General features: G+C 35.9%; 2 protein-coding genes and 1 long non-coding RNA gene across 5 annotated transcripts in view; 1 reads left to right on the top strand and 2 right to left on the bottom strand.

Moving 5' to 3' along the window:
* Nucleotides 1-16663, bottom strand: part of LOC140667630 (uncharacterized) — a 47222-nt gene extending 30559 nt beyond the window's left edge. The window contains exon 1 of the mRNA XM_072895772.1: nucleotides 16481-16663. Coding sequence (XP_072751873.1) covers nucleotides 16481-16663 — 183 coding nt within the window. The remainder of the gene's footprint in view (nucleotides 1-16480) is intronic.
* The window catches only part of LOC140668214 (uncharacterized), a 77229-nt gene extending 58748 nt beyond the window's left edge, over nucleotides 1-18481 (top strand). The window contains exon 3 of the long non-coding RNA XR_012047139.1: nucleotides 18348-18481. This is a non-coding gene — a long non-coding RNA (uncharacterized lncRNA). The remainder of the gene's footprint in view (nucleotides 1-18347) is intronic.
* Nacalpha (nascent polypeptide associated complex protein alpha subunit) lies at nucleotides 18391-21375 on the bottom strand. Of its 3 annotated transcripts, XR_012047134.1 has the most exons (7): nucleotides 21226-21375; nucleotides 20304-20568; nucleotides 20094-20213; nucleotides 19792-19887; nucleotides 19531-19689; nucleotides 19186-19312; nucleotides 18391-18525 (listed from the first exon to the last, which is right to left on the bottom strand). XR_012047134.1 is itself a non-coding variant. In XM_072897017.1 (6 exons), the coding sequence occupies exons 2-6, from the start codon at nucleotides 20556-20558 to the stop codon at nucleotides 19298-19300; spliced, it is 645 nt and encodes a 214-aa protein (XP_072753118.1). In that variant the 5' UTR covers nucleotides 20559-20568; nucleotides 21226-21375; the 3' UTR covers nucleotides 19069-19297. The 3 variants fall into 3 exon arrangements, 2 of the variants coding, with proteins under 2 accessions (XP_072753118.1, XP_072753120.1); XM_072897017.1 differs by lacking the exon at nucleotides 18391-18525 and having other exon boundaries at nucleotides 19069-19312; XM_072897019.1 differs by lacking the exon at nucleotides 18391-18525 and having other exon boundaries at nucleotides 19069-19312; nucleotides 21145-21226.
* Nucleotides 21376-21920: the final 545 nt, after the last annotated feature.

The following is a 21920-nucleotide window of genomic DNA, read 5'->3' as shown; positions in this document are numbered from 1 at the left end:
TTTATTAGGATTGCAATACATAATTAGCATTTATATTATTTCTATTTCGACCTAGCGTATAACTTCTATCACGAAGAAAAAAAAACAAACAAAAACGAGGGGTTGGTCACTGAGGTAATTTTTGTACAAGGGCTAGGTAATTCAGCGGCAATCCCAGCAAAATTTTGGCTAATCCAAGGTTATTTTTGGTAAATCTAAATAATCTTTAGCGTTAAAATAATTTAAAGTAAAATTTCTTTTTCAAAATTTATTTTTAATTTAAGATACTATTAGGTAATCTTAAGTAATCCGAGGTATAATTTAAAGGTAATCCGTATCAAAGGGTAATTTTTGTACATTATAACTGTTAGTGACTAACCCCTCGAACAAAAACAATAATCATTGTGTTTAATAATGACATTAAAATGCAATTTCTCACGAGATGAGACAATAATCTCTGCCTCTCGTTTATTTTAAACCGCGAAGCATGCTAGAACAGTCCGATTCCCTCTCTCGATAATTCTAATAATATATAATAATATGATTCCGTTTAGTCGGAGCAATGAAAAATTAAAGAATAAAAATTCCTCTGGCGTATAAATGATGCTGTCGCCCTCGAAGGGGGCTGTAAGCACGCGAGACTTACTAAGATAGCCAACGTCAAGCATATCCATCGGTCAACGGCAAACATTACAACCTCATCGATGTAAGCTTTAAACGCGAATGTCGGGACAACACGTAGGCAGGTATCCGAATATATTAAGGAGAGGAACCGTCGGAGACATTAGGTGGCCGGGCGTGTAGCCGAGAGATGCAACGTCCCACCAATTAATTAGACCCAAAATGGCCACCGACGGACGGTGGACCACCATTTTATCTCAGGTATACCACCAGGCGGATTCGACGTTAAGCGTCGAACGTAGTCGGTCGTAAAGTAGAGATAAGTCGCCGCCTACCAGAAAGGATCGCCGAAACGGCAGCAGCTGCGCCGGCAGATATTATGGCGCCGAAAGGGGGCTGGTGAAGATAAATCCCGGCACAGATTAGATCACTGGTCTCAAGTTTCCAACATTGGGGAACCGACCGGGCTTTAACATTTAAACTTTCCTCCGATATCGGCGCCGCGATGCCGCCAATTTTTTTTTTTTTTTTTTTTTTTTTTTTTATAATATTGTATATTTGTACACATCCTCTATTTCTCGAATCTTATTTCCGCTGAATCACTAACGAAATCGATATACATATATGTAAATATTACGATTTTATTACTTTTTCTGCCTCTATTTTTCATACAACATATATCTTTTTTAATTAATAAAAAATATCTTTAATAATTTGATAATTTTGTAAAAAAAAAATAATTAAAATATATCGTAAAGCTACTGTAAAAATTTATTAATTTGTATTATATATACAGACGCTTGATTAGCTTTAAAACTGATTAAAAATTACTGATTTAAAAAAGAAATTCAAATAAAGTATCTATTGACCTTTCTCAGGTGAACTTTCAACTTTAACTGGCTGATTCTAAACTTTAAGCGCGTTCTAAGAATTTCGTAGCGTTCACATAAACTTTGCCTATGCAAATTTAAAATTGATCGGTTGCGATGCCGATGTTAATCGCCAAAAGTCTATATCACAAATAATTACCTCGCTGCAGAATGATATAAAATACCAAGACACAATTATACACGCACATAATTAAGCTTGATTGCAACACAAAAGAAATGAGAATTTAAGGCAGATGTAGTGAGTTCACATTTTGTATTTCCAGTCCGTCTTGTTCTTCCTCCAGTTTGATTTAAATTTCATTCTATCGTGTAATATTAATCAAAAATTAATTATTATACACGTCAGAGAAATAAAGCCAAATAATGCCAAATTTCACGGAATTAACATATACAAACGTGCAGAATCGTGTCCGCGACTATAACATATATTTCTTAGAACAATCAATATCCTTCTCGATTTTTCTTCACAACCTTATTAGAGATAACTAATTCTCGTTAAGCGTTTCTCGTTACCTAAAAAATGGAAGGTATTTTTCAATTATCTTTTTTTTATTACTTTTCGATACTAATCAACATACGTGAGATGCAACATACGATACGACTCCGATCGTAAGGCCGGAAAGGGTTAAATCGACGCGACCCCTCGCCAGAGCACGTATTCACAAATTATTCCCGGCCGATTTCGATGACGCGGCCGCGCATTAACGCGCTCCACTCCGCTAAAGGGAGGCATTACCGGGCACTTTATGTACCCACCTCGACCTGGAGCACGCATTCCTGGTGCCCAGAAACGGCACGCACGATGCCGACGCGGGGGCCGGGGAGAAAAGTTTTATGACGAGCAGCGAAAGGGGATGCCTGTGCGCGTGTTAATCACCGCCGTATTTCGCCGTATTCGGCCAACTTGAATGCTTATCCAATCCCGACGCGAGAGAGGCGCGAATTCTCGGTCCCCGCGCTCTCGTAATTATCGCCAATTACGGGCGCGGTAGACGATTAAAAGCGATTTTCGCGTGCATGCGCGGAATACATGCGATACAGCCGGAATCTCGCGTTGCGGAAAAACGCGCACGGCATCGCATTGCATACGATTCTACGTCGTCGTCGTAATCCATAAAGCTAAAGCGAGAATTCCTTCTGCCTCCTCTCCACGATTCGCATTTCAGCGAATCGAGAGAGAGAGAGAAGAAAGCGTTAGAGTCAAATGGTAGTAACAAATTAATCTGTAATTGATTAAAGTTATGAAGCGTCGTAAAATTTATTCATTACAATGACGAAGGTCTGGGTATAATCGCCATTTTATTTCATCGACTTCTAAAGACATCATTCGCGATAATTTGAATAATTAATAAATAATCATTTTCTTTAGATAATGTTACATGTCGTATATAGGTACGAATAACGTAATTTTCGCCGAGGATTCGCAGACAGTATTAAGATAGAGACGAAAACTTGCTGAACGAGAAATATGTAGATTCTGTTGGTTTTGTCCTTCAACGACTTACAAGATAATTAGTGTCCATAAGCGGAAAATTGCTGCGGCCGCGGTATGCCGCGCATGCTTATCGAAACGCAGCGTGAACAAGAATTTCCTCCCGACTGATAATTATCGCTAATTATATAATACGCTGAAATGGAAATTAAAATAGTATTGTACGCACAATCAAAATCTGTCGTGAAATCTCTGAAATAAATAAAATATTATAAATTTGTCTTATCAATTAAAGCATAATTCAGACAATGCATGCAAAGAAAAAGTAGGAGCGCATAATGCGAAATGTAATGGAATAATAGCGGAAAACATGAATCTAAAAGATCTAGGTATCTCGGCTCTCTCTATTAAATGTTTTCGCACCGCAGATTCAATTAAGATACAGACAATTATTCCAACTACTATTAAGGAGCTACCACTATTAGTTCATTAATTATAAAGTATGTAATATGATAAACTCTATATATAATTCTTTTTTACTTGATTTTTTACAAAAATCTCAAGTGTTTTGTAATTTTAAATATACTGCAGATTACATATAATACCTTACATGCATTTAAAGATATTAATTATACATTATTAATTTATTAGATTAAATATTAGATTAGATAAAATATTAAAAGATATTAATAACATTTATTGTGTATATATTGTTATTTATTAAATATTTATAAAATATTTTACGTAAAAATATTATTATGTATATAGAAATATTGTTATTTAAAATATATTATAAGCATTTTCAATATAGTACTGTTACTTAATTATTGTATACATTTTTAACGTGATATATATCAATTATATTGTATGTTTAATTTTCACTTATTAATTTGATGGCACGAAGAAGCATATTGATTTTACAATGTATTTATCTAATCGGAGCATAACTACTCTTGCAATACTAATTGCTATCAAAAATATAAAATCAATAGAAAATTTTGTTCGTGGAATCCACATATACATATATTATACATATACAGAAACACAAATACAAAATATACAAATGCATTAAAGATATATTAGATAAATTGTGTAAAGTTTTTCTATTTTTTTAATAATTAATAATTATTTTTTATATGCAAAATTTATTCTTATTTAATATCATGCGCTTCTTAATTAAAAAAAAATTTAACCAATTATTTCATATCGTACAAATCAACTTGAATAAAATTAATAATTATTATAAAGAATTTGTATTTGTATTTTTAAATTAGCAAGTTATATTAGTTATTGTTAAGGACACGTTTAAAACTACTTTCATCTCAATTGTCACTAGAGTTTACCGATATCTTACATAAATGCATACTGAGTAATGCACGAAATGACAAACCGCCGGTAAAAAGCCGCATGACATTTAGTGGAACATTACAGCCTGATTGACCAGTAAATACATCACGAAAGCGAAGGACACCTATGCACGCGTTAACGTACATAAATTTGCCACACACAGCCATACTTTTCTTATAATTTTCCTATACTGATAGAACCGCTGATGCTTTACGAGACTGAACATCCATAGTTTTACGTAATTGAAGCATATTAACTTCCAATTGAGGAACAAAACCAAAAGTAAATTGCGTGCTTTTATATTCGCTGCATTTTAATAACTTCTGGAAACAGGAAAAAGGGAAAGTATATATGTGCGCACAGTGGCTGCGAAGAGAGCGAGAGAGAGAGAGAGAGATAAAAAAAGAATATTATCTCAGGCGAAAGAGATAATTATGCTTTTAAAGTGCTATGCCAGGATGCACAATTTTTCACGCTAATTGTAAAGGGATGAACGATAGTATACGCATATATATGTACGTATGAGACGCAAGATCGAGGAAGTGAGAAGGGTAATTTCTCCGTTAAAAGGGAGAGGGTAATAATGCAATTATGCGAGAGCGTGCGTCTGCCGCGATTCTTATTAGCAGGCAATATTTTAATCCCAAATTGAACCTAATGATCCCGGCAATTCGACAAGCTTTATTATTCCTTCAGGCTTCGGCGAGATGAAGTAGCGCAGATTAAAGTAACGATACTACTCGTCCGCGAAAAGTTACTCGGCCTCGAGAGAGAGAGAGAGAGAGAGAGAGAGAGAGAGAGAGAGAGAGAGAGAGAGAGAGAGAGAGAGAGAGAGAGAGAGGGACAGAGATAGAGATCGTTCGCGATATTAAGTATTGAGGAAAAAAATTAACCGAAAATATGTATGCACGTTTATTAAGAGCACGCGACTATTCGACGCTTGTCAGCCTGCTGGAAACTTGAATTTTACTTGGGTCAATTTGTTAAGAGAAAAAATAAATCAGCAGTTTTAATTCTCTTTACCTAATATCTAGGTCTCTAAATAAATTCGATAAATTGCATTATTATACAAGAACACTCTTATTTATTACTTTTCATTACTTTTAAAGCAAAAATAAAATAATAAATTGCTGAGAAGTTACATTAATGTATCTTGACAGCCAAAAACATGTCTGACAATGAGATGTATCCAGCGATTGGCATTGCGTGTGCTGCATGAAAAAAGAAAAGTCTCTTGGTACATCATACAAGCCGGCCACACAAGCGAGAAGGCTTCCTCTCGTATGGCTCATTTCGGTGAGATCTCGAGGGCGTGACGAGACGCGAGGTGAAGCCACCTCGAAAAAGAAACGAAAAAAAAAAAAAAAAAAAAAAGAACTGATTGCAGGTACCCACGCGCAGCACTCAATTCAGATAATGGAATGACTTGATCGTACCACCGCCTTCATCTTCGCGCGCATACATTCGTCCACCACCAGCCACCAAGGCCACTTACCTTGACGGAATAAATTGGCGCGCAGGGTGCGTCACCTCCGATTTTAATAACAAAGCAGCGGCAAACGCACATCCGCCTCTCTCAAGTCTTCTCTTTCTCTCTCATTCTTAAGTGCAAGTCGATTTAATCGGAGAGTTTAATAAGACGATGATTAATTACATTTATATTTGCTATATCTGCAGGAACTTATATATTTTAAGAAATATATAATCTATCTATATGTATAGCGTTTGAAAAATGTGTTTCTTTAGCTGACATTGTATGATTACTTCTCATTACGTTCTACAAATTGAATTTTCCGCGAGGCATACCGATAGAGGAGCGTACAATAACGCGATGATAATGGTATTTGTTTATTCTTGCATCGATGATGGAAGATTATTGAACAATGGAGTTTTTAGTTGAACAGAATAGGCGAATAAATTAAGGATCAAAAATTAAATCATACTTAAACAAAATCAGGCTATAATCAAGAAATAACTATAATAGAGATTATTAATTTATAGTTATTTAATAAATAAGGATAAAAAGAGAGCACAATATAAAATTAAAACAATAAGTCAAGACAATCTGATAATGAGTCACGCTTCGTTTGTTTGATATAATATCGATACGTCATTCTATTCGATTTCTATCGGATTAATATAAATATGATAAAAATAATATTATATTCGATTTTTTGTATATGATGAATAATAATAACGCAAAGTAAACGATAAGGAGAATATGTTTATCAGCATTAACGTCAAGATCTGTCAGTGCGGGATACATCAATCTAGAATATCAAGATAACGGTTGTATAAAACTGTGGAGCCCTAATTAGGTACGCGAAGCGGCGAGTTGGCGCCAAATTGCGTGCACCTTTCACGCGAACGAGCGAACCCGTCTCGTTCAATCATTCCAAGATGAATCACCCTGGCAAACTCTCCTGAGAAGACAAGACATTCTCCTCTCTAACAGGCCACTCTTACCTTCTCGTCTCTCGTTCCACGACTACAGCAAAACGAACGATAAAAACAAAACGGCGTCGTCATAACAAACAGGACGGATTACATACCCAGTATGCGAACCGAGTCGTTTATCCACCTATAATTTTGAGACGCGGACAATCATGCGTGGCAATCGACATTAAACGAACATCCGCGTATTTGCATCTAGAGAAGCCAATGCATAGTTTTTACGTAACAAACAGAAAAAAAATTAACACGGTTTTAATATTAAATTTAAAATATTATTATTAATATATATATATATATATATATATATATTATTATTTCATATTTAAAATTTAATATTAAATTTAAAAATACGAAATAAAAATAAAATATGAAATATATAAGAGAAATGTGGAAAACACAATAAGAATAAAGCTGTGACATTGTCAAAGCATTGATTTTCCTACAACAACAGTTGTATTAACGATATTAAAATCACCTGTTCGTATTACTGTCTGGTATTAATTTGACGCGAATATAAATACAAAAGTAAATGATTTCTTGTACTTGCAAATAAAACGTACGCAACGCACGATGGATATGTAGTTAAAGAGCACGCGGCTAAGCCGCAACATGGCGAACGAAAAACGATCTAACCCGACTCAACTGCATAACCACTACATCTTTCTTTTACGTTTCTCGCGAGCACGGCCTGCGGCCTTCTACCTCTTGTGCCCTTCACGGCCCCTAAGTGCTTCCCTTACCCACCACCTATCCGTCTCTGCCTTCGCCTATCTTCCTGTTCCTTCGCCTCGCGCCTAAGCTTCATTCGTTCTCGCCCTTTCTCAAAGCGCCTTAACACGGGAGACGTTCTTCCTCTCAAATTACGCCGGGCGTCTTTCTCTTAATTTATTCGATCCTTTATTCTTTACATATATCACTTCACCCCTCTCTCAATCTCTCTACATTCCTCGGATCTACTCACTGACTACCATATCATCTTCCAATCGTTATCCAATGATACTTCTATATCACCTTTTTCTAATAGGAACTATTAACAAAGAAGTTGATAGTATTATCTTTTCTAGATTTATTAATAAAGTATCATAATATGTATAAAAATTGTGGTTGGTAATCGTTATATTTTAAGTATATTTTTTAGCGAATCTCTTTGCCAGCTAAACAGATAAATATCACGTGTTTTATACATCTCTCTCAGATTTACTGCCTGAATGTTAATTATAAATAAATAAATTAGAAAAAATAATATTGAAAAATGTCAAGATATACAATAAAATGAAAGAGTCAAAAATATCAAAATATATAACAAGAAATGCTGAAAAATATCAAGATATATAATGAGATTATTCTTTGTTTGATTTATTATCTATCTCCTTACACGTCTTTATATAATAATACATTCGTTGGAATATTTTATTTTTATTTTCGTGTCACAGATTTTGACACAGGTTTCTTATCTTATTATGCTAATCTACTAAACACAATCTCTATTATCTGTAAAAGTGCCTTCTCTGCGGCTCGCTCTACGTATACCATACATTGATTTACAAATGAACCTACTCGAAAATCACCATCGATTAAGATTATGCATTTAATTCTGTTATTTCATCCAGCTCGGACCGACTCTACCTTATCTCATCGAATACCTCACTTGCCCTTCACCGCCCGCACAAGAGTATTCCCTTTACCCCTATCTCTCCGTCCGTTTATCTCCTGCGCGTCGCGCATTCCCTTCTTCCCTCCGCGTTTATCTATTCGCTCTTGCCACGCTTGCCCTTGGTAACCCTAAGCGATTCTCTTTTTCCGACTATCTGTCTCTGTCTGCCATACTTCCGCGATACGTTTCGTACGAGCGTCAGGTCTCATACTTGCATTTACGTCATGTGTATCACTATTATCGTATCTCCATATCTATTAAATTCGATCGATTACATAATCAATATGCAAAGTTTTCACTAGCCGGTACCTATATACTACATTCCACATCGCGTGTTTATCTCGATATCTCTCGTCGCAACGATCTATCTTTTTATTACTTCTCGATGTTTAAAATATACTCCTCTCGACGTTCTTCCTCTATTCTTTACACCCGAGTCTCATCTATCGTCACTCGCTTGTCTTCAGGTTATACCATGTTCGACCACGGTCGAAACCTCTATTCCACCCTTGTCCTCTTTCCTTCAAGCATGCTCGGATTGCTCTCCCTCACGCCTTCCCACAGTCTTCTCTCTATCCACTTTTTATACTCCACCTTGCGATCGCCCCTTAGCCGCGCCTCGTTTTCTAAATCTATACCTATCGGACTTCTATTCTATTTAGATCTCTAGTACATGATCGGAGAGGGATCCCCCTCAGCATCCTACTATCTCGATTCTCCACGAATCTTCGTCTCCGTTCAACTCGTTTCCTTCTCCCGCTTACTCCTTTGCTTTAGGCCTCTCTCTTTCTCTCCCTCTCCCTTTCTTTCTATCCCTTTGTCGCCGTCTCGTTTTCACACACACACGCCGGCTAGGCGTCTTGGACTCTCTCCTTCGCGCACCGCCTTTCTCCGTCGCGGTACGAACCGGCAGAGCCGCGCCGCTGGCGGCACGGAAAAAAGGCGGCCCTAAAAGAACTTCATATTTTTTATGCTCTGACAGCGACTTGGGTGGTCCAAAATGGCCGCCAATGATGTAATATAGTGCTCTCGCCGCGAGAGAAGCTCTCCTTCTCCCACCCTTTCTCTCTCTCTCTCTCATCTCTCACGACGCGCCGGTATATATATAGAGGTAAATCCACCACATCCCCCTCCCCCTGGAAGCCCAACGAACATTTGAGCGGATTCCCTCTGACTCTCTCCCACGTGCACACCTAAACTCTTAACCATCTACTCTCTCTTCTAACTGCGCGTGTTTGTCGGATCCCATTGCCAGACTCTCGGGGCATGTAATTACTCGGGGCATGACGTCTTTCGGCTCTCTTTTGCTCCTCGATCTGTATCTCCTACCACTCCCCGTTTGTCCGCATATGTGGGAAAACTGCGGAGCGGCGACGTATAAATTTGTTGCCGTGTATGGCGGTTGACAACGACGTCGGGACCCCATAAGATGCGTTCTCTCGTACGGGTGTAATTTACAAAGCTCGGAGCTACCTGCCCGAATCGATACCTCGGTCGAGCGAGGATAGCCGAGTTCTCGGACCTCTCTCTTGTCACCGTTGTAAGTCGAAATGCGAAAGGTAATTTAATCCTTCACGCAGACGCAAATTAGAATATTCACGTCACAATACTTTCTTCATTTTACGCGCGTGTCAAGTCACAAAATATAATTATCTTTGAAATTCTTAAATCGTTTGAAATTTATAAAATAATATTTATTTAAATATAGCAATTGTACATATATATATATATATATATATATATATATATATATATATATATATTACATCATAAATATTGCTAGTTAAATGGTTAATTAAATAATGAAATGAACAGTTTATCAAGCCTTATCACGAATCTTGCTTTAGCAACCTATAACAGATCAAACTATTAACGTCGAAAATCCGTCAATCTTTGATATATCATCTTCGGACGATCGCGCATCTCTACCTTATCCTGATCTATTACCGTTCGCATCATCAATTCTTCATTCGTACACGAGTTTGCCGTGTCGTACACGACGACTCAATAGAGTCGTTTGACGCGCGATAGACTGGAGACACAATGCCACCGTAAATAGCCTGACGAAAGTGCCGAATTTTCCTTCGGGGCTTATCGCTATTATTACGATCACGAATCGCCCCGGAGCGACAGACTGTAATTGCCGGACGTGCGAGAAGACCTAATGGTGCCGAGGCGTATAAACGGGATATCGATAACGTAACGCAGATATGTTAATCTAGGATCTATCATGTACGCAGATATCATACCTTTTGTTGCCTAAATTGACAATTCATCAATTCTAGTTGCCTGCGTATATCGACATAACTTATTGTTAGTTTCATATAATACATTTCGAGAGTACACTTAAATATAATAAAGAATGAAATCTTATTTCAGGTAATTGAATTAAATACAATTGATTCGAAATATATATTGTAGAAAATTTAGCTATGCTATCGTTAATTTAAATGCAGGAAATTGATGAACGTAAATTATATAGCAATTAATTATTACATCTATATTGATTTGACATTTTAAAATCTTAACCTTATACGCTATTTTGCAGAAAAAAACTTGTTTCTATAGTCTTCTTTTTCGAACAGTTTCAGAAAAATATGAAAGAAAAGTTTGACCTAGTAGCTTCCCGTAGTGTAAAAGGAAGATATTTTTTGTATGAATAAGTATAATAGATCAAAAGCGCCGGCTGTTTTGAACGGATATTTTAAAAGGTCAATGAGATAATTATCTCATTTTAAGCAAGAAAAACGGCGGGACTTAAATATTGTGATGCTCATTATGTTAGACATTTCCGGCGGACGTTTCACAAACAATTCAAAAGATAAAAGGTATCACCGACAAGGTCCACACGGTACATTATACAAAAATTTGGAAAATATGTTATATGTATAATGTTACCATAATATGCATACAAACGTTTCTTATTCAAGATAATATTGAATACAAAAAATTAACTATCATCTGTTTAAAATATTATCTCGTATCAGCAAAACTATAATTATTTAGAGGAAAAAGAAATTTTTTTTTTTTTTATTTACAACGTATGTGTGTAACGTTATGTTGTATAATACTATTATTTAAAATTTTTGCCATTACAATAACACACACTTTTAATAGCAGAGGTAACATATATTAAATTATGCAACTGTACACATGTGTATTTCAAAAATTTACTTTCATAAAAATATGTAAACATATGCAAATATATACTATGTATCTGTTGTATCTGTCTTATAAAATTCGTCGTATCGAATGAATCTATTTTGTGAAAAGAGGCGTTTTCAAGATAATTACTAGAAGAAATAAACTATGTGTCCAATGTTATTGAACGAAACTATCTAATTGCGTAGTTCATCAATTCTACTCATTTTAAATTTTGCATTTAACCAAAGGTCACCAATGACAATTGGTTCGTCGACAGAGGAGGTACTTATCTATGAACAATTTCAGAAAAAGAACACGGAACAGAAATCGATGTCGTTGCAGTTATGTGATAAAGTATATATAAGAAAATTCTTGAAAAAATGAGCAACTCGCGCAATGACTTTTTCCAAGAGAAATTATCTATTGAATTTACTTTTCGGTGAACAACAATAGAGAACTCTTTCATGTACCAAATGTTACATCTCCTTTCGTAATTAAGATGGCAATTGTTGCAATGATTAATATTCGACAAAATTTTAGATAATTAATATTAAGTATTGATTCAATGAGACATTTATGATTATTGTATATACAAATTTTATTTAAATCAGATCTTTTTTATATTCCATAGCAAAATTTCATCGTAGAGAATTTAAAGACAAGATCCTAACAAAAGTCTTCAAACATATATATGCTAAAAACAGAAAGAGAGAGAAAGACAGTATGGTATATAAAATTAAGTTATTTAAAAATTTAATTTAAAAATTTGCAATTGAATTAAAATGACCTCTAGAGAATTGTATCCATTACGTAACGCGATCTCTATATAACATCTCTACATGTTACCGTTGTCTACCAGAGTAATGCATAATAATAAGCGTTATGCGTTTGCGTGTGTACATCGCGCGCGTTGCACAATTGGCAGGCACCCCTGTCCGGAACGCTGAGGCGCGTAAAAATGTAATAATGGAATAGTATAGTTTATTACCTGTGTCAAGATCATATCTTGTTCGTTATTGTTCGAAGTTCTTTGTAGAACGGCAGCCGAGCAAGGAGCGGAAGAACGAGGTGCCGCGCCGCGGCCGCTCGAACGTGGCCGATGACGGTCTCTGCGGACGAAATTATTCTCGCTCCGAAGCAAGAATTTTGCCTTCTTTATTCCTCTGGCGTAATTTTTCCTTTTTTTTTTTTTTTTTTTTTTCTTCTCCGCGATATCGCGACTTTACATACGTTCGCGATCACCCTGGGACATTTTTCGCAAATTGAGCGCGCTATATTACTAAGCAGAAAAATTACATCTAAATTATAGCCGACTAAAATTATCAGCCCGTAGCCGCACGCGAGACACCTAGTTTACTTACCGGTCCAATTACTATGTCATTAAATTGATACGCGCAGCACGAGATTATAATGGTCGTTATCGCTCCCTCTCCGCTCCTTTCCCGATTCGGCCATAAAGTGGATTCCGTCATCAAAAACACATCACTTACCGCAGTCGCATATCTAATATAATTTTCTCGTTATAATCCAATGATTAAACCGGGCGCCCTATCTCGTCAAATCTGCCTCGCTGTCATTTCCGACAGATATTTATCTGCAATGTTGAAACACGGAAAAAAAATGAAGACCACACACATGATACACATTCTGAATAATGACGCGGACAATGATATTATGCTCGACTTGCTCATAGCATATCGCAAACTCTCGTGGAACGATGCATCCTTGATTCATAAAGATAGATTTTGACGATGTACGATTAACCAGTCTTTGCCGATGGTATATTACTATCACTACTTCTTGCTCTTTCCCTCGCAAGTGTAATCGGGAATCGATCTGATCGCGCGCAGAAAAATATCATTACGCAAAAAACACCGTCCTCAAGCTATCAATTTAATATTTTGTCTCTCTCCAATCAACCAAAGAAGGATACCTCATCGGTCTTACGATGAGCAATCGCGATGCGGGTAATCGATCGCGCCGCAGTCGCCCTATACTTTTGTAACTGGATTATTCTTACACTTGATACAGGATCTCTCAAATAATCTTGTCTACTTACTTTTAGAAATACACTCTTTCACGAAGTTAGAGAGTTACGACTAAAACCGCCCTTCTTTTTGCGATACCATCCTTCGATATAAAATATCTCGATAATGAAGCCGTAAATTAAAATTTTTTTCTTCAGGGTACAGTTGAAATGAGAGGAAGGATATAAAGAGTTTGATCACCCTGTACATACTGTAATAATATATCAGCTGCCTCGACTGATCCTTCGCGATTATATCCTGTTGCGCAGGTTAAAGCGCAAGCAAGTAGTTTTAATCGCGCATAGAATTTATTATCGCTTTATATTTTCTTTTTTTTTTTTTTTTTTTTAATGAATTGAGGATCTGGATCAGTCTCTTCCGATCTGCGCCCCGATCTTTCCGATCGAACCACCGTCTTCATTACCATAATATACGAAGATAACAGCGCACTATTAACCGTGAGAAATTGAATCGATTTCCCTAATAACAAGGTGCTAAATAACGACTGACTAACACGGTGCATTGATTATTATTGCACCGCTAATCGATCGTAGCATTATTAATGCACAATTTCCGTGTCGCAAAAGACAAGACTTATCACCTCGTAATAATAAGATTAAACAAATTTCCACATTACGGATAGTGCAAGTTTCATGTACTTTGAATGCAAGTAGTAAATCCAAAATAACTTCTTGTTCGTAGAAAAATATTTTTTACATTTAATTTTATTTATGCTACATAAATATAACGTGTTGAAAAATGTGCAAGTTTTTACTGCATATTTTTCTCAAACAAATGGATTAAAAATGTACAAGTGTAGAGAGAAAGAGAGTAGAAAATTCAGATAGTAAAATTTTAACAACGCGGAATGCTCGTTACGTGTCGCGCGCGTAATCGGCTCGCGTTTATCACTATCCGAATCGTAATCGCTCGTTATCACGCCAACACGCGTGCAAGCAATTTTTCTCGCACGCGCGACCGCGCGATGCAATTTACGATTAACGCAACATTTTTAGCAGCAGCGCAGTCGCCGTGCGCGTATTCGCGACCGATCATTTTCATCACCCTGTAACATGCGCCTCCCTCCTTCTCCTCCTCCTCCTGCTCGAGATAAGAGAGGCTGCGCAAAGTATTATATCTTTTTCACGAACATCAAAGTTGCACTTTCGGTATAATTTTGTCATTAACTTCCTTTCCCTCTTCGTTCTTTGTACATCCTTTTTGCACATCCTTCCATCGCGTCACTTGTTGAAAAGTTGACGATAGGGAAATAACACAGGGGCGCATAAAAATCTTTTAGTATGCAAAATTACTTTTTGAGAAATCTAACGATAAATTAAATAACGTGATGAAATACAAAGAGACATGTTAAGAAACGTATCTCTTCTTTATTTCATGTTATACATGTTATAGATGGAAGTTTTTAAAACAATTATTCTGCTTTTAATTCAACTAGGCAATAATATATCTAATCAGATATATTATTTAATTTCATGGATGTTCTTAATATTTGTGTGTATTGAATTTTATATACATTCTAATGATTTTTTCATAAAAAAATTGCGCACAGACCATCGCGTTCATCCAAAATTTTTCGAATCTTTCTGAATAAAATCATCACAGTTCGGTACTTGAAATATCTACCTCTCATATCTCTTTGGCTATTGCTAATCTAAAAAAAAATTACAAATAATTCCAAACAGGATTATCCCGCGACACACAGCTTGAGAGTCGAAATTTAAGTCTTCTCATTAAATCTCTCTATAAATCCGCCCCTGACGTGGCAGAGACAAGAAAGACGAGAAGCCGGCCAAGCGACGAAGCAGAAGAACGAGGACCGCAGGTCCAGCGATGATAATGATTCCGACGATGATAGACGGCTCGTTATTACTATACGCGTTCGCGCGAGGAAGAAAGAGGGGTGGGGGGTGGGGATGGGGACAAGACGGCCGGCGCGTTCGTGTTTTAGAGCTGGGAGCGATTGGTCGACGCCATTACTCACACCGTTTGCGCCTGCCACATGGTCCGATAGGTCTCCTCTCATCCTTACCTTCTCCTCTTCTTTTCTTCCTCTCCCTCCGTTCCTCTCTTCACGCTCGCTTCTGTGTCCACCTCTCTCTTTAACCCTTCCGCCGTCTCTCTTTCCTCTCTCTCCGTTCCCTTCTCTTCGATTCTTTTTCTCTCGCACGATATTCCTGTTTACTTCTTCTTCTTCTTCTTCTTCTTCTTCTTCTTCTTCTTCTTCTTCTTCTATCCCTTCTGCCCTCCGGTTCTGACTTTCAAGCGCGAGATCTGACGGCTGTATCGTACCTTCCTCTCTCTCTCTCTCTCTCTTTCTCTCTCATCTCCTCTCCTCTCCTTAGGGTGCGTATTTTATTTGGCGCGCCCTTCAATTACCTCGTACGCAATTCGAATGAAGAAGAACAATTGCTATATTAGATGCACGCCGGGTGGGTGTGTTAATACATTTTACTCGTGACGCTTGCAGCCGCTTGATACAGCGATTTATTATTTTCTTCAACGCGTATATATATGCAGAGATACAAGTCTGTTGCGCCGATAGGCGAGTCTTTCATTTCTCCAGCACGCACGTTCGCGAAACATCAGTTTATTAAAATCAGATTTGTGCCCAATTATTACTTACGAATATGTGTAAAAAAAATTATATTAAATATAAAAATGTTGATTTTAGAACGCGTAAAACTAAATTATGATATGCTTGAATTATTATAACGTACATAAAATAAGTGGTCAAATATAAGATAAAAATTTTTAAAATTAAAAAAAAAAATAAAAATTTGTAATTTTTACATGAATCTGTTGAAATTGTATCAAATTTCCTTCTCTCTTAATAAAAAGTAAAATGTTCGGAAAACATGACCGCCAATTACACAGATCGAAGAGCTTATATGTAAAGTGCTCCGACTAATACGAACACCCTCGAAGGGTCGATATTGATTCGTATATGGTGGTTGCGAATTTCTTCCCTGGCATTGGCCGGCTTCATTACGTCGTCGGTGTCTGTTTGAGGCATGATACGACATGACGGTCGCTTTGTACGCATCATTATGAAGATGTCCCCGACGTACGGCGACGACGGCGGCGTGCGAGGCATTTACCAATACATTTATACGCTTGCCCGTGTATGATGTATACGTACACGCGGCGGTGCAAGATGCATATACGCGTGCACGGGCGTGCTGACGCGGAATCGCCCGCGTGTGCGTGTACACCGACGTTACACGCATTATTTGATGGCACTGACATACGTCTTGGCTGTCAGCCGATCGTTAAGGAAACAATCAGAATCGCTCGATCGGCTCGGTCAGCTTGGCCCTCTTCCTATCTTTCTCTCTCTTGTTCTCTATTTTTTTTTCTTTCTTATATTGCCTTTCATGTAGGCGCGCTCGAATGATCGATATCTATTGTCAATATCTTGATATTGAACGATGTAAGATTCGATGCCGAACTATAAATGATATATTTGTCGGTATATCTTACTTATGAAGAAATATTTCATAAAATGATGGTGATGAGGAATCAATGTGGTGCTCTCTCGTTTGTCAAAGATATAAAATCAAATTGTAATTTTGTACTCGCTCTTTATAATTTCTCGAATTTTCGAGGATGCATTTCAAAGGAGAAATCGAAGGAAACTTGATGAAATTCGGAAAGAGGCGAACAATGACTACTTTCAGAAACCGCGAACCCTGCAAATCGACAAAACTTTCAGTTACATTCAATATATCTCAATGATTTGGAGATTTGAAGATTCTCAGTGATTTTCCAATACGAGGGTATCGCGAGTTGATATCCCATCGCACATGCGGGACAAGATACGACCGTTTACATACGATCCCAGGTGCTCTCCCGGAACCGCTCCTTTATTACGTGACAATATTGCGAACGTTTCTTGCGGGCAATAATGCGCCGTAAGATCCATGCCAGATGTCACCGCGGATAGCGGGTCGTATACGAGACCGAGACCTCAAATATTAGCGGAGAATCCCGGATGTGGGAGCGCGTCCTACGCGGTAATATCGCGCTGTCCGACATCGTTCTTCTCGCCCTCGCGCTCTTCCATCTCTGGATATTCGGCGACGACACGTGCGCGAAACGGCTTATAAAACTTTTCGCGAACATCGTCGTGCCGCGGAAAGAAATCACCCTAACCGCGTTTATTTTTTTTTCACGACCACATTAGAGTACCGCATTATGCGATATCTGCAAGATACGGGATATATCTATGACCGAAATGTCAAAAGATATTTATAGAAATACCGGGAGATGTATCGTGTCGAATAATAAAGTCCAGAATTTTAATATAAAAGAACTTTCTATATAAAAATATATACATAAGATACTTTTCCAAAAATACAATTATGATAACTTTTGTTGTAAAAATGCATTAAAGTTTATAAATCTGTAACATATATATATATCTTTCTCTCTTTCCAACTCTAAAATAAGAAAAATATAAATCTCTAACATGTTATTATATATATATATATATATGATATGATATAAAATACCAATATTACAATACATACAAAATTAAATTAAATAAAATTATTATATATTATATTAAGGTAAATTATATAAAAAGTCAAAATAAAATGTCAATACTTTTAAATACGCGACGAGAGAGAGAGAGAGAGAGAGAAAGAGAGAAAATAAGACAAAAATTTTTTTTTAATCAGATTTTTAATCTATATGAATTCTTAATAACATTTTATATCATATTATCATTGTTCTTAATTTATTTATTTTTTAATGTACAAAAAGATTTACCTTTTAAGAGACACAGAGCGAGGATCCAAAATCGAATATATAACAATAAAATCTGCAAACTATGGGTCCCCTCACGAAGCCACGCGCCACTCTGACTGATGACAACGGAGAACGGAAGTTGAAAATGCTACTCGTGCTGCCATCTTGTAGCAACTATGTATATTAATCCACTTAAAGTGTACATGCCTGAAACGATGATAAATTTCTTTTAGATAATGTCTTTTTTATATTCTATTCTAGATATATATTATATCTTATATCAACCACATTAACTTAATTAATTTTAAAAAATACAATTAAAGTTACTGGAAAAATTATAATTTTTGTCATATTCTTATCCGATATGTATATTCATTCATCAAAGTAGACTATAATCGACAGATAATTTGTTTTATCAAATAAATAATTTATATATTGTTTTTTCTATTGTAAATGTCCACATCATTTTTAATATAATTTATAATGTTTCTCTGAGATATTTTGTCACATTTGTATTTCTCTTATTCAAATAAAGTATTAGAAATATGGACACGTGCTAAAATTAAATATTTGTAGCATTAAAAATAAATCATAAATAGAATATACTATAATTATGTAATTACATTATAAATGTTATATATAGTGCATATTCCATTATATATACATGCAATTGCAGTACTGCTTTCTAGTGTCTTCCTACATCCTATAAAAATGGCGACCCATTCTTGTGACTGGAATATGACCTGAATATAGTGATCTTAATGTATTTATTTTTCTTTTCTTTTACACGAATTTTGTATATACATGTTGAATTGAATTTCTCGAGACAATTATAGATGTATCCAATTTCTTCGATGTCATGCTTACTTTTTAAACTGAATAAAAGGAAGAATTTTTTTTTGTAATGATGTGCATATGATAAAATGATGATGTCGGAACGTTAGTTACTTGCAGTACAGCCTACTTCTAAGCAATTTCATCACATTGTCAATTCCTGAAATGAATAAAAAAAAACAATAATTATCATTTCCTTGTATGTGTTTGTCAAAAATAGTTTATTAATAGAAAGTATCAGTCTGCCAAGATATTCAACATAATTTTTATTCTGATGATAAAAATATATAAGCGAAACCTTTGAAGCAGAATTCATCATATAATTACGCAAAAGTATTAAAACATATGTGAGATATAAATGCAAATTCTAAAACTTACCATGATAGCATTGACAATGTCATTTTGATTATTTTTAAGAGCTTTAATAGCTTTCCCTCGTGATACGTTAGCTTGACACATAACCAAATCAACATCCTTTTCCTCCACACCTGTTTCATCCACTTCTTCTTCTGATTCCTCTTGTATAGGAGCAACAACCTTGTATAACAAAATGAAATAACATTAATATAGTGTACATGTGCTGATTGCCTTTTTTCAAATAAATATATTTTGTTTTATATATACTTAAACAACTCTTACCGTAGTACTGCCACCAGCTTCAGTCGCTGGTATAACTGGTGGTTCCTTGAATTTCTCAGCTGCTGCTACCTGAGCTTGTTGACTGAGATCTTCAATCTAAGGAAAAAAATTAATTACAATGTAAAATGTATATATACAACTTGAGATTAATATAAATACAAATAATTATTAAATATCAGTCTGCCAAGGTTTATCAACATTTGTTTTCTGTTAACAATATGCGAAACAAATAAATCATCACAAAACAAGGAATTTAACAAATATATGTTTATTAAATGCAATTAGTAGATTAAATTTCTTACCTTAGCTTCACCAAAGACTATGTATGTGTCTGAAGCTGGATTTTTCAAAACATCTGGCTTATTTATAACAAACAGAATGTTCTTTGATTTGCGAATAGTCACTCTATTGACTCCTTGTATCTATAAATACAAAAAAAAAAAAAAAAACGCAAAATTATTGTATGTAAAAACAGTATGTTAAAAAACTGAACATTTCAATAATTGACGTACTGGCTTTAATCCTAACTTGCTCATAAGCTTCCTGGCCTTTTTTTCACCGCGACTCTGCTTAGCCTTGGATACCATATCAATGGGAAGCCCAGTGACAGCTGTGCCAGGAAACCCAACAGTGCCAGGAGTGCCTGCATCTTCTAATTCTGGTATAGTATCGTCTGAGTCTGAGTCAGTCGCAGAGCCAATACCTCCCAGATCTACTTTGTTAGGCTCCGAACTAGCCGCTTTGTCAAGTTCTGTCAATTCTGGCATATTTACTGGCCTACAAATGAAAAAAATAAATGGTCAGGAAGAAGAATTAGATTCTTAGTATAAAATGTCCCAGAGCCGTTAAGATCTATCCACGTTCTGAATTAATTATATCCTGTCTAAGACGTGTCTAAGTGATTTTCGAATAAAGTCGTAATTTATTCGAGGAATTAAATTATAGAAAAAATTTACACATTCAACTTTTTATGACAAAAAATCGATCTCGCGTAGACGGATAGCCTATACGATAATCAGCGTGAATTTTTTTGCACAATTATAGAAATGAATGGTAATTATGGCGTCCGACAAAGCTACCCGGAAAATAATTCGCTAAGCACGAGGGAGTTCGTCCTAATTATATATTTTTTTTTTTTTTTATACAACGCGACACATTACAACGATATTGACTACGGGTGTCACGCTGTCGCTAAAAATCGTAACCGAAACGACTCCACCGGAAGATTCTACGTCATTGCGTGCACAGAAGAATTCGTAGAGACAGACGAGGTTTGTCGTTAAAAGCTCAATGCAACTCGCGTCGATATCAGTGACAATAACGTGTATCACGCGATACTATTAGTGCAAATACCAAGATCGATGCCTGATCTCGCGATATACGAGAGTTTTTCGAAAGATTATACAGCGATGCCGAAAAAATCGTTAGATTTACCTCAAACAATAAGTCTGCCGACGGACAAGTACTATTTTTATCGGATAACTGTCGATTTACACGTGCTCCTATGCGAACACAACCTTATATCTTTGAGAACGCTGTCAAAAGATCATCCTTATGGCTCCTGCACATTGCTGCGACGTGGACTGGTTTTTTGCGCATGCGTGCGACACATGTTGAGACAAATCAATATATTATTATTTATATCTATTTTAATTTAAGTGTAAAATACAAGAAAATATGATTCTTACATAATTCTTGGAAACGCGATAAGAAATTACATATATAATAAACAGTACACTTTTTTATTCGAACTAAACACTCTTCAAATCGTGTGTGACACGTAAAAGCCGATAATCTAGTCCGGATATTAACTAGTGTCCAACGCGGTAAAAAAACGTTTTAGCATCACACTAATCATAATTATTTTCTATTGTACTGTTAATAAAAACGGGAAAATTAAACGCCTAATACTCAACTATAGGAAAATACTAGGAAAATTATCAGCAAATTAGTAGTTTTTAATATTTCGTTTTTATCAGTAAATTATAGATAATAAACAGTAGTTGTTTCAAAAGTAAAATCAATAAAAATATTGCATGTATGTCGCATTATAACAATAAACATAATAAAAAAAAATTGATTATTTTTATTATTAGCAAAATATATTAATAGTTGGATAAGATAAAAAA

This window comes from Anoplolepis gracilipes, chromosome 7, assembly GCF_047496725.1.
Source record: "Anoplolepis gracilipes chromosome 7, ASM4749672v1, whole genome shotgun sequence".
Lineage (NCBI taxonomy): Eukaryota > Metazoa > Arthropoda > Insecta > Hymenoptera > Formicidae > Anoplolepis > Anoplolepis gracilipes.
Note: the sequence above shows the minus strand (reverse complement) of the source record. Positions and strands in the feature narration are given on the sequence as shown.

Excerpts from the sequence above, each read along its gene's own strand:
- Nacalpha (XM_072897017.1), bottom strand. The coding sequence starts at position 20,558 with ATGCCAGAATTGACAGAACTTGACAAAGCGGCTAGTTCGGAGCCTAAC. Across the intron at positions 20,214-20,303 it reads GCAAGTTAGGATTAAAGCCA|ATACAAGGAGTCAATAGAGT; the intron begins GTACGTCAATTA and ends TTGTATTTATAG. Across the intron at positions 19,690-19,791 it reads AAGCTGGTGGCAGTACTACG|GTTGTTGCTCCTATACAAGA; the intron begins GTAAGAGTTGTT and ends TTGTTATACAAG.